The sequence below is a fragment of the Schistocerca americana genome, chromosome 6 (genome assembly GCF_021461395.2).
Source record: "Schistocerca americana isolate TAMUIC-IGC-003095 chromosome 6, iqSchAmer2.1, whole genome shotgun sequence".
In the NCBI taxonomy this organism is placed as follows: domain Eukaryota; kingdom Metazoa; phylum Arthropoda; class Insecta; order Orthoptera; family Acrididae; genus Schistocerca; species Schistocerca americana.
The window spans coordinates 524,847,288-524,860,789 of record NC_060124.1 but is presented as its reverse complement, the minus strand read 5'-3'; the positions used below and the strand labels follow the sequence as shown (position 1 = coordinate 524,860,789).

At 45.6% G+C, this 13,502-nt stretch overlaps 1 protein-coding gene across 1 annotated transcript in view; it reads right to left on the bottom strand.

The window, feature by feature from the left end:
* Window positions 1-13,502, bottom strand: part of LOC124620264 (hornerin-like) — a 163,724-nt gene that overhangs the window by 75,085 nt on the left and 75,137 nt on the right. The window contains exon 4 of the mRNA XM_047146931.1: window positions 2,059-2,280. Within this exon, the coding sequence (XP_047002887.1) occupies window positions 2,059-2,280 (222 nt within the window). The remainder of the gene's footprint in view (window positions 1-2,058; window positions 2,281-13,502) is intronic.

Here is a 13,502-nt window from a genome sequence, read left to right as displayed (position 1 = left end):
CAGCTGCACAGCTTGCCAGTACTTTCTCGAATGTTTTCTGATCAATGGATGGGTAGAAATGGCCCAATTACTTGGCTTCCACACTCACCCAATTTCAGTCATACAGATTTCTACTTGTGGGACTATTCAAGATCATTAGTGTATCATCATCTGTGCCTGACATGGAATCACTTCCAAATGTTAGGTAGTTGGTTGGTAGGATGTTTAAAGGGACCTAACTAGTAGGTCATCAGTCCCTTCTTCCACTGACAGGTCTCCAAGAATGTACACCTGAGATGCCCTACCTCAGGCAAACCCCTAAGGGAAGAAAAGCCTAACGTCTACCAAAGATTAATGATGACTGGATAAGGGACAAGAAAGCAGGGGAGACATAGCAAGAAAAGCAGGCGACATGCACCATATAAGGAGCAGCCAGAAGTCCCCAAAAGCAGAGTGCAATGAAGGTATGTACATCTGTCACTCCCACCACTTGCTAGAAGTACCCCACTCAGAAATTGCGTAGAAAAGACTAGCAACATGGACAGGGCAAGACAGGAGAACAGGTAGACAAAAGACAAACAAGTCAAACAGGCCATGCATGAGGGGGAGGAAGAGTGAAAAAGCAGGTAGGGTGAGGGCTGGGGTGTACCACTAAGCCAGACAGCCACAACCTGGTGTGGGCAGAGAATGCAACAGAGTGTTCTGCCAACATCTCAATAGGTCAATAAGGTTAAGTGGCGCTCCCATAAAGAGAGACTGTTGAAAGCCCCTTTCATTGATAAAATGTAAAACTAAGTCAGCCACTGAGGCATTGTCTCCTAACTCCGAGGGTAGTGAGTGAGGGAGATTACGAGTCCACTGAAGGGTGGACAGGTTGGGACAGGTCAGTGAACTGTGAACCACTGTCAAATGGGAACAACAACAACAACAATAACAACAACAACAACGGGATGGTTCCTCATGATGGGGAAAGACGACCATAAGTCAGTCGAGTATGGTTGATGCAGTGCAGGCAGAGGATGGCAGAGTGCTTGTGAGAGGCCTGCGTGGAGGACCTCATAGATTCATAGGCTCCTTTATCACCTGCAGTTTGGTGGTCTGAGTGAGCCATTCTGTGTTTCAGGTTCCTAAACCATGATGCCGTAACACGTATCTGTGATCTGTTTCCGGAACACCTATCTCAAGAGTTGACTTACCGGTAGCCAGTTTGGGTTATCTGTAAGTGCATTTATTCTCTGGGATCCCCATGTGACCCAGTGTCCAGGAGGAGGTCAATGAGCATCCATAGTGCTCAAGGGCACACAGGAAATCCTCAACAGCCATGGCCAAGGAATGGTGATGTTAACACTGGTCGAGGGCTTGCAGACTGAAGGATTATTCATGGCATATGAGAAAGAACCCACTGGTGCAGGAACAGATTATGCTCAAGAGCACGAGAGATGGCTACTAACTCTGCATTGAAAATGCTACAGTCAACTGGCAAGGTGTGCAGTTTGTTATGTCCCACTTGCATGGAAGCAAAGCATACGTGACCAACAACCATAAAGTTGCACCGAAGATGGAGAAAAATTGATGGCAGAGGGCCTCACGACAAACCAAGTCTTTTGGGCCTTGTGATAGGTGAAGACAAAGCTGTGGCTGAGGTATGTGAGAGGCGGTAGAAGAAAGTACTGGAGTTCAGAGAGGAGGGACTGATGCAGACTGCAGTCTCAAACATTGATCTGGGTCACCATTGTGGGAGATGGATTTCTGCATTTGGAATGAGCATTTAGTGCTTCAGACCATAATTAAGGCACATTATGAAAATACAAAATACTCTTAATTTCTTATTTTGTTCAGAGAGGCATGTGACATATCACAGTTCTGAAGGCCCCAATATGAGGAATATATTTCTGGAAACATGAATTTTTTTGAACTACCCTGTATAACAGAGTGCAATCAGGACAAAATTATGAACAAGTGTCAAGTTTGTGAACTGTCAGACTATTTTTCCAATTTATGTATCTGCTATCTAATTATGGTCAAACCAGGAAACCTAATTTGAATGTGCCCACACTGGAGTGGTTTAACAATGCATACCTGTGTTCATCACGGTGGCCTTGTCCAGTTGCTGAGGTTGGACTGAGCCTGGTTTGTGGTGTGGAGTAGTATTCTTCATCAGCTGTGCCTGGGACTTGCTCCTGTGTGACAGGGTAGGTGCTGGGACCTTGCTCCTGTGGCAAGGTTTCTGTGCACCTTTGATACGCTGCTGCCATTCCCAGTGTGCCGACGCCATACGTTGCCTCCACGTCTCTCCTTGTGCTGTCAAAGCAAGTGTAATACAAAAGACATCAAAATGTGCACAAAAAACACAAATATACATAAAAATTGACCATATTATCTACAAAGGCAAACCAAGTCATTGCCCTTATTTCCTTACAGTTGTAAATCCTAAGTCAATGTATCAATTCCCAGCAAAGGACCTTCCATGGACTGAGCCAGCCTTATCTGCTGGTAGCTCTGCAGCACGGTGCTGCTCAGTCGTTTAAGATTGTGATTGAGACTCACATGTCAGTTGTGTACAACAGAGTTTGATTCTTTCCTGTGAAGCATGGAACGAATACCAATCGAAATCAACAGAGAACTGAAGCCCACATATGGCAATAAGTGTCATGCTTGGAGAAGCGTGAGGTGGTCATGTTTTGAGTTAGCAAAAAGGGTATGAACACGCTCATGGACAATGATCATTTGGGAGGTTTTTAACTAATTGGTTGGCAACATTGTCGTGTCCTGGTGCCTTTTTTGTGGGGAGCGACCTAATTACTTTTGCCACGTCCTCTGGTTCCACCTCAGCAATGAGGAAGACAGCCGGTTGATGGACTACCACTTCATGTTCTTCATCCTGGGTTTCTGCTGCTTGAAACTGCTTCTCAAAGAGTCTGTCATTTTAGCATGGCTGTAGGCCAGACCCCACTTGCCATGCAGTGGCAGCATCCTAGTGCGTCTTTTTGGGATTTGCTTGGTTGCTAGCCATAGTGTGTGATTGGCGCCTGCTCTGAAGGTTATTCTTGAGTTCCAATGTCGGTGCTTGGCATTGGAGTCGCTGCCAACTAGGAGTTTGCTTTCTGTTTGGCCTAAAGCTGTTACATCTCCCTCATCAATCTCATCATTTGGGTGTCGGTAGATTGCAGCTTCTGTTAGGAATCCGGTAGCAGTGGTTACTTCTATTGCCACTGCTTGGATTTTATTGGTAGCTGGTATGTATGCCTGGTGGTGGGGGATCCCTCTTTATGTAGATGGTCACTCCTCTGCCTTGGGTTGGCCTGTCTACACGTTAACTATTGTAATTAGGAACTGTCACTTTGATTCGCAGCTTGAGGTTGGTTACCACCATTATGCGTATGTCGATTGATAATTCTTTCATGAACTCTCTGAATTCGACCATTTTATTAACAATGCCAACTGCATTAAAGATGTGCACTGTCAGGCCTGGAATATTTGGTTGTCTATCCAAGATGGGATTTTCTGCTACTGGTGAAGTCGGAGGAGGGACTGACTGCTGGAATGCTGCCTGAAGGGCAATGAGAATCTGCATGTTTTGCCTTGGTTCTTGGTCTGGACAATCATGCCTAACAACTGATCCGAGGGGGTGGGAGAGAGAGAGCTCTATTGGGGACATGGTCTTTGTTGTTTTGTCTTACGCGGTGTTGTTTTTGTGTTTGTGGCTGATTTGTGGGGACAGGGCTATGCTTTTCTGGCTTCTTTGTGGAGAAACCATTTTGGCGTATGTCGCCCTCAGCATGTCGGGTCTTGGTGTAATACAAGTCTTGTCTGTATATGTTGATGTGTTTGATTTCTTTGTGTGTCTAGAGGTGGTGGTGGTTGTTTGTTTTGTGTGCAAGGGGTGGCTGCCTTTACACCTTTTCCCTGTTGTGGGTGTCTTATGGACCTCACAACCTTGGTAACCAGCTGTGTGGTTTTTACCACAAGCGTGCACCTTATTTGTAGGTCCATGGGTTTCAGTGTACAGGACCTCATGTCATGGGGCTTGGCGCACTTCCTGCATATTACCGCCATAGTGCAGTGTGCAGCGACTGACACCTGAAGCACTGCACCATCTTGTTTTTGTGCTGCAGTGGCTCGGTGGTTACAGGCAGAGCCACTACCATTTTTCTCTCTTTTTGTTCTGGGGGATATCAGGCAGTGTGATCTGGAATAAAGGCAATTTGCTTTCAACTTTGCCCATCTATTGAACACCCCTGACGACGAATCCCTGGACAGTCATCTGTTTTAATAGCCTGAGGGGACAGTCATTTTGGGAGGTCTCCAATGACATTTTTGTTGTGTTTTTGTTGTACAGAACGTGTAGTGGTGTTTGTTTTTGTTGGTGAAAAGTGATTTGAACAGACCGTATGTGGGAAAGTGTGAACACCATATTCAGAACTCCATGGACTTCATGTTAAGTAACTGACCCTACGAGAAACAGACAACAGTCAGCTTTGATGTCATATCACTTTTCACATTGGTCCCACTAGAAGATTCGAACCACTTTATTAGCGAGAAATTTGATCCTTGTTGACAACTTTTCAGGCAGATACTTAGATCCATCTACTTCATCTTCAATGGCCAATACTATGAACAGACTGATGGTGTGGCTATGGGGAGCCCTGTCTCACCAGTGGTAGCCAACTTATTTATGGAGAGTTTTGAAGAGGAGGCATTACAAGCGACCAAACGGAAACCTGTGCTTTTTTCCATACCACAAGCCTACACATTCGGACTTATATTTACTTGCCTCAGGTAGCCACCATCCTGCAGAACTCGGCAGGATGCTCAACACACTGATTCACAGGACATACTCTATACTGGACGAACAAAATCTGCACAAAGAACTCAAACCCCTAGAAAATGTATTCTGCAGGAACGGGTACAGCAATTGACAGATCCAGACAGCCCTCAGACGATGGAAACACAGCAGAAACGAAGGCGGGGAACAGTCCAAAGGCGGGGAACCTTTTACCGTATGCAGGCAACATGACGTCAAAAGTTGGGAGACTGCTAAAAACAAAGTTGACACTGCCGTCGAACATGTGCACCTCACTGGAGACAGCGAAAGACTGATTTGGGCTCAAGAAAGTGAGCATATATAATATTCCATATGGCTGTGGCAAATCCTCCATCGGTCAAACAATCTGAACAGTCGAAGGCTACTGCAAAGAACACAAAAGCCACAGACACCTAGACCAGGCCAACAAATCGGCACTGGCAGAATACATCTTGGAAACTGGACACAAAGAGAAATATGAAGAGACCAAGTTTCTGGCCCCTACCAGCTTCCACTGGAACAGCATCTTCAAGGTGGTCATTGAAATTCGCATAACGAACGATCTCATAAACTGAGACAAGTTTTCAACTCAGCCAGGCATGGAAACTATTACTTAGCTCCATCAAGGAGTCACGCCTGAAGTGGACACAAAATCCTTCCACGACTGTCACTGAGGACATACTACAGGATTTTGCATCTTCCACTACCCGGCACGGACCTGCGTTGGCGGCCGCAATCTGACCAACTCCCCTGGTACAGAACCGCCAAGTATCTTTGAGTAACCTTGGACTCTCGTCTTACTTGGAAACTCCACAGGAAAGTCTGTGCCAGAATGCCCATACTTCACCCAGTCCTTAACACTTCCAGCTCCCTTCCCTGCTCTGTAGGAGTGAATGTTTATCAGGCCTTTATATGGCCAGTAATGGAGTATACATGCCCCTGTCTGGGGATACGTGGTGAAGCAGCACCTGGACGAGATGCAGAAGCTGCAGAACTGCGCCCTCAGGAGAGCGCTGCATCTACATCTGCGATTCCCCAATGACTATCTGCACACCGCAGCTGAAATCCCACCCCTGAAAGAGCACGTCCAAGATCTGGCAAGGGCCTTGTATGAAAGCTCTTCCATATCAGAAAACGTCCTCATCCACTCCTTAGGTCGGTATGACACGTCCCACGACAAGCACAAATGGCCAATGATGCTCTTCGACGACTAAGTTGAAGAGAAAATCCCTATATCTAATCCTTAATCCTCCTCCCTCCCCCATAATATCATTCATCTCGCCAACCTCAGGCAAGTACAGACACACACAGAACAATCATCACATTATGCAGAAATAATCACATACACAAGTAAACAAGTGGAGTAAATGCCGAAAGGCTACAAACTATCCTACACGCTTCCCCAAATAGGGAAGAGTATCAGAAGAGAGTGAGCAATCTGGCCCCATTCGCCGAGTAGCTGATGGAGTGAGTGGACTCGTGGAGGCTGCGCTCGCTCACTATCGCACCGTTGCTCAGCCATAAGGAATCCACATGTGGAATTAGTCGTTTTGGACTAAGGCTTCTGAGCTCCTGATTTTTTTTGAAGTCGGGAGTGAAGTTGCAAGAAGATAGAGACACCAGGGGATGTATTCACTACAGCCATTGAGCAAATTGTCGCTATCGATTGCGAGCTACGGGTTGGTGCGATTCTTCTTACTGCCATGGGCCACTTGTTTGTAAAAATTGCTAGTATTTTACTAAGACTTTTAAACATCCTTTTTGCGCGAAAATTATCCTAGATCCATTATATTGTGCAACACATACTGGAGAAGTCTGACCAAAACCGATAATACAATTAGAAATAAATTGTACAGCAGTTTCATGTTTTACAAAATGTTATGTCTATATTTATCAAAGTTGTGGGAAACATCAAAAACTGCTAAATCTCTCTCTCTGTCGTCAGTTTTTAATTCCTTTTATATTGCTGTTTGTTTTAAGGGATGCATCAATTTTATCTGACTTGAAAACGTTAGTAATCTTATGTCTGAGTTAATTATGATGTATTATGACGTGCTCTAGAGGGAGGTTGTGTGTGTGTGTGTGTGTGTGTGTGTGTGTGTGTGTGTGTGTGTGTGTGTGTGTGTGTGTGTGTTGGTTGGGTTAAAGATTAAAGGGACCAAACTACAAAGGTCATCGGTCCCTTGTTTCATAAAAACACAGAGCACAGGGAAACTATCCACCAGTCAGGCGAAGCACTGAAAGAAAAATTCCGGGGGAAGAAAAGCCCCATGATCCATTGTAAGACAACACGGAAAACAGAGCACAGCAACAAAAACAACGTAGAGAACAAAGGCAGAAGGAATTTAAACTGCACAGCAGAGGACTGTGGCTGGCTGATCACGAAAATAATAGGATGAGCCAGCCACTCTGCAACACGTTAAAACCTCCAGCCTAAAAGTTTAGGGTGGAGTCGAATTACAACACAAAACTAATTAAAAGATACAGCTCAAAAGAGGGTGACGTTAAAAAAAATTAAATGGACCTATAAAAGCCGCTTGCGCAAATAAAACTTAAAACCCGATCTGCCATAGAGACATTGTCACCTAAAAGAGAGGATAAATCACCCAGGAGATTAAAATCACGCCTGAGAGTGGTTAAAAAGAGGACATTCCAACAATATATGGGCCACCGTCATGCTCGCACCACAGCGACGATGAGGGGGGTCCTCTCGACGCAGCAGATGACCATGCGTCAGCCAAGAGTGACCAATGCGGAGCCTACACAGAACAGAATCCCTGCGAGAGGCCCGCATGGAGGAACCCCAAACAGTCGTGGTCGCCTTTACCTGCCGCAGCTTGTTGGGTGTGCAGACAGAGTGCGCCATTCGTCTCCCCACATCCCGAAGACCCGACGGTGCAAAACCGTTCGGAGATCAGTTGCCGGGAGGCCGATCTCCAACGGCAGTTTGCGGGCAGCTTCTTTGGCTAACTTGTCGGCGAGTTCGTTTCCCGCTATCCCAACGTGTCCCGGGGTCCGTGTGTGTGTGTGTGTGTGTGTGTGTGTGTGTGTGTGTGTGTGTGTGTGTGTGTGTGTGTAGTTTTTTAGTTCTGCTGTCTTCTGTGTACTGGTGTATCTGCAATATTTTTAATTTTACAGTCTTCTGCTCCTGCGAGTATTTCCATTTTGACATATATCTTGTGTACCGTCTTGCTCCTTTGTTTTGCTCTATGGTGATGGTTGTTTTGTTCTTCATAGCTGTTTTTCTTGGAGGTGTATATCGTATGTCTGAAAGGTATCATTTCTTAGAAATATGGGTGGTTTGATTTCTTGGGTATAATAATGTGTTTCCATTCTGAGACTGTTGAAACTATGTTAGAGTTTATGATTCTGGCTACGTGAAACATGTCTCTTTAACGAAACACTCAGCCCAGAACGAAATTTTTGTTATCTACATGATGAAGCATGATACATCACTATCAATTTGGATTTGATAAAGGTGAAGGCATCAGAGAAGCAGTTACGATGTTACATTTCATAGTGGAAGCAAAACTTAAAATTCAAGACATTTTCATAGGACCTGTCGATTTACAAGAAGTGTTTGACTATATGTAATGGTAAAGATAGAGGAATGGCTGGGGTTAAATGAACTAAACTACAAGGTCAGTGCTCTGTTAATCATGTGTGTGTCAAGCTGGAATTACTACTTGGAGAGTAAGTACGTAGAAGACAAATCCCAATGGACTCTTGTGGTTCTGAGAATCAAGGAAGTCAAGATATAGAAGTAAGAAACAATGAGAGAGGGGTAAAAAGGTGAATGTGGGAGGGTTTCCCCACCCAGAAAGAAGGTGGAGGTCTCCAAAACACGTTATGCAACCGGAGACATACCCCTGCTTCTGACTGGTGTGAAAGCACCAAAAGAGAACTAGCTACAGTGACAAGATAAAACCCCAGGAAAGAACGTTGACGACAGTGTCAATCATCAAGAGATGTAAAGAAATAAGAAGATATAAAAAGGTGGAAGGGTAGTAGTCAAACCAGACCAACGAGCAAGGGTAGCCATGGGCCACTCAGATGGGAGCTGGTGATGGGGCACCCCTCCAATCCCTCCATCGGCCAACAAGGATAATGTGAAACTTCCTGGCAGATTAAAACTGTGTGCCCGACCGAGACTCGAACTCGGGACCTTTGCCTTTCGCGGGCAAGTGCTCTACCAACTGAGCTACCGAAGCACGACTCACGTCCGGTACTCACAGCCTTACTTCTGCCAGTACCTCGTCTCCTACCTTCCAAACTTTACAGAAGCTCTCCTGCGAGGAGAGCTTCTGTAAAGTTTGGAAGGTAGGAGACGAGGTACTGGCAGAAGTAAGGCTGTGAGTACCGGACGTGAGTCGTGCTTCGGTAGCTCAGTTGGTAGAGCACTTGCCCGCGAAAGGCAAAGGTCCCGAGTTCGAGTCTCGGTGGGGCACACAGTTTTAATCTGCCAGGAAGTTTCATATCAGCGCACACTCCGCTGCAGAGTGAAAAATCTCATTCTGGAAACATCCCCCAGGCTGTGGCTAAGCCATGTCTCCGCAATATCCTTTCTTTCAGGAGTGCTAGTTCTGCAAGGTTCGCAGGAGAGCTTCTGTAAAGTTTGGAAGGTAGGAGACGAGGTACTGGCAGAAGTAAGGCTGTGAGTACCGGACGCGAGTCGTGCTTCGGTAGCTCAGTTGGTAGAGCACTTGCCCGCGAAAGGCAAAGGTCCCGAGTTCGAGTCTCGGTCGGGCACACAGTTTTAATCTGCCAGGAAGTTTCATATCAGCGCACACTCCGCTGCAGAGTGAAAATCTCATTCTGCAAGGATAATGTGCTTTATGTCACAGGAGTCACTGGTAAAATGTATAACCAGATCACTCTGATTTCGTCCAGTGGCACCAAATTTACTGTGTCAGCATGTTTAAGGTTCCATCATATGGTGGCCAAAGTAGGGGGGTCGTGTAGGATGTGGGCCACAATGAGATAGGCAACAAACCTACAGTGGGGTGCGTTGCAACGATGGAAGTTGTGGCTGTGTGTCGGCCGAGTGTGGCCACTGTGAAGCCAACAGAGGACAGTAGATTCTCTGTGAGAAGCACAGAGGGAAGATTGCCACAGGGTCGTGGTCTCCTTTGTTATACACAATTTATTGAGAGTAATCAGGGTACACCACTCTGCATTCCAAGGCCCAAATAATAGTCACCACTGAGTCAAGCAAAGGTCTGGTTCCAATACCCCTATCTCCGAAGTTGGCATCCTGGTAATGAACTTTGCCAGCTGGTCAACACAGATCCCAATGTGACGAAGGGCCCATACATGGATGACCGACTAGTACAGCATGGTGGAGGTCATACAGGAGATCCTGGACGGTCACAACCAACAGGTGTTGAGGGTAGCACTAGTTGACAGCCCGAAGAATACTCAACGAGTCAATGCAAGAACGACTCGCCACTAAAAGAACAAAGATGGCTGTGGTGTCAAGTAATGGTACGAATTCTGCAGTGGATACACCACACCAATTTACTAGGGAATGTACTTCACTGCCTCTTGCACATGGGTAGACAGAATTGGCTCATCTGTTTAACACAGAGCTATCAGTGTATACCATGTCTGAGCCTTTAAATACAGCAAGGATGACCATGAAAAGGTGGTAGAAAATCATAGGGCCTATTGAGTGTTTCAGTCCAAAGGAAAGGTCGAAGAACATCCAAAGATGGGGCACACCACACCACTGGAGCACATGCAATTTCTCCCTGACAGGACGCAACAGCCAGGAAATACGAGTTCAGCGCACAGACACTATGAAGACCTTGGGGTGTGTTGGTGGGAGGTAGATCTCCCTACTGGGAAAAAGGACACAGTGGTTTAGATCTTCAGGGGTGCAGCTGATGTGTATTGTGTAGTTTAGCAGCAGTAGTTGGCGCTTGATTTGTAAGGGAGGGACAGCAGTGTTTACAAGTAGGTTGTCCACAGGAGTGGTCCTAAGGCCTCTGTTGGAAGTTGGACCCCACAATGGTGTAGTGGGTGAGCATTTGCAATGCTTACGGTGATGCTGAGCCTTACAGCAGGATCCCATATTTAACATACCATGGTATCAGCGCTTTATACAGCTTCAGAAGTGTAGTCTGCACCCCAACTATCCCATATTTAACATACCATGGTATCAGCGCTTTATACAGCTTCAGAAGTGTAGTCTGCACCCCAACTGGTGTTACTAAGGCAGTGAAGAGTATTAAGGTGTAACCAGCACATTTGCTTAAGTTGCTGAAATGGAGACTCCATGTCAACTGGACATTTAAGACCAATATGAAAAACGCTAAGACTCCACCACATTGAGCATTTGGTCCTTGAGGTAGAGTTCTGGTTGGGGATGGACAGTACAATGGTAACAGACATGCATTACGAATGTCTTGGCAACGGAAAACCAGAGGGCGTGGGCAAGAGCCCAAGACTGCACCTTTCATATGGCACCCTGCAATTGGTGTTCAGAAATACCCACAACTAAGGAGCTGTAGTCAACGCAAAAGTTGTCAGCATGCAGGGAGGATGATACCGCAGATTCCATAGCTGCAGTTAGACCATTGCTAGCTAGACAGGTGAATGCAAAGTCCTACAATGTGAAACCTATGTCTCCTTCAGTCACTGGCTGGTATCCAGGTGCAAGTCCACAGAGTCCTGGGAAGGGAGTGTCCCTTTGGACCCCTTGCTGGTGAAGAGTGCTGGAGGAGGGCTTTGTTTCTCTGCCTGGGGGTCAGGGACTGATGTCCCAGTGGGTAGGTAGTCGATGCTCCTAAATGGGATGTGGGGGAAGTATTACGAGCAGCATGCCAAACCATCAGCAGAGCAAGTGAAATGAGGCGACCCCAAGGGCCAGGCATAGAAGACATGGAAGGCGATTGCAGTACGTCTAAGATGGATGATGTCATAGTAGTAGCAGTATTCGTCACCGTCTTATGTCTATAATGTAGGCGATCCTGTTTCTTCTCGGCCTCTTGGTACGTGAGGTAGTCAAATGGTGGCAAGGCGCCTCATACCACACGCCTACCCTGTGCGACCAATATAAGGAAAGACTGGAAATATGCAATATGTTCAAGTACAATCAGCGAACAATAAGAACGGCAGACAGAAGTACTTTTATCAAAAAGGCACCGAGGCAAAGAAACAGGCGCTCCCATACTGTAGCAAAGAAGCAATGAAGGAAAAACAGGTTCAGAAGGGGGATTACCATTCAGAGTGAATAGATGCCAGTGACAAGATTCGCTGATGATATTGCCATCCTCTATGTAGCACATGTTGTACTCTCAGTCTTAAAGAAAAGTAAGGTTAGGCCGATGGAGATTACATAAGAAACAGACTAGAAGAAGAGAGAAGATCATTCCTCGCCAAAACAAGCGTAGAGGCAGCAAACGCAGAACTTGACTTGAGAAATAAATGTTCGACGATGTACATGTTAAAAACATGGACTATTGGAAAACCGGAAAGCAGAGAATTTTTTGAAATATATTCCAGAAGAATGTTTCAAATCAAGTTGACAGTAGGAAACGATGTTCTCAGTATCAGTTAAAGAAATGTGGGAAAGTAACTAGAAGTGGGGATAGGACGATAGTCGATGTCTCCAGTAATCAGGGAATAAATTATGCTACTAAAGGGAGGTGCAGAGGGCGAACATTGCCGAAGTCGACATATATGACATAGCTAACAAATAATTTAAGATTAATGTAGGAGCTACTCGAGTTGCAGAGACTGGCACAACGGGAGTCCAAACTGTAAAGCACCAGACTAGTTAGAAGACTGATGACCCCTGAAGAAAGAAAGGAATAGTTCGAGAACATGCAGGGTCAGATTAGCGCTATCATTCTTTCGAAATATTGAAGTTTTCCAGGGAGCTACGGACGAGTTGTTTGAGAACTAATTGTATGACTACGATCTAAATTTCTATTTGGATAGTTATTTTATATGTAATAATTGCGATTAGAGCAGATTGTCACTAAGCCTGGTGTGGACATCAAAGTTATCTGAAGCCGTTGCTTAACAAACTGGATCCAGGAAATGAGGAGTCTCCAGCTTTTGGGGATAGGTGAGTTTTCCCTAAATCTGAGTAGCAGGTTCGAATCCTGCCTCGGGCATGGATGTGTGTGATGTCCTTAGGTTGGTTAGGTTTAAGTAGTTCTAAGTTCTAGGGGACTGATGACGTCAGATGTTAAGTCCCATAGTGCTTAGAGCCATTTGAACAATTTTTGAAGTGAATACAGCAGAGCAAGGTGGACATGTGTTCATTACAAACTGAACCTCGTGTGATAACCTCATCCTAGCTCCTTTTGAATAATCCAGCGTTCCAGCTCATCACGAGTTGATCACAGGGGTCGATGTCATTTACAGTAACATCACTTGATTCTACGATTACAATAATGTAGTGACTAAGTGCTGGATTCTCCAGCACACACACCGAACTAACTGCAGATGTACTCGAAGTGGTGACCTTCACCTGATGGATTTCATGCTATTTGCCATCTATCAAATCCTGGTACATCAACTGACTGACTTCTGACCATGACACATCATCATAGGGTGCTGCCAGCATTTAACTTCAACGTGGAAGCCAACAACAGGGCCTCTTGTGGTTCATGTTCAACACTCAGGTGCCTCCTGGTGCTGAAATCTATCAGGCTGGTAACAAAGATCAGCCAATCACAAGACTACCGACACCAGATTCAGTGCTGAT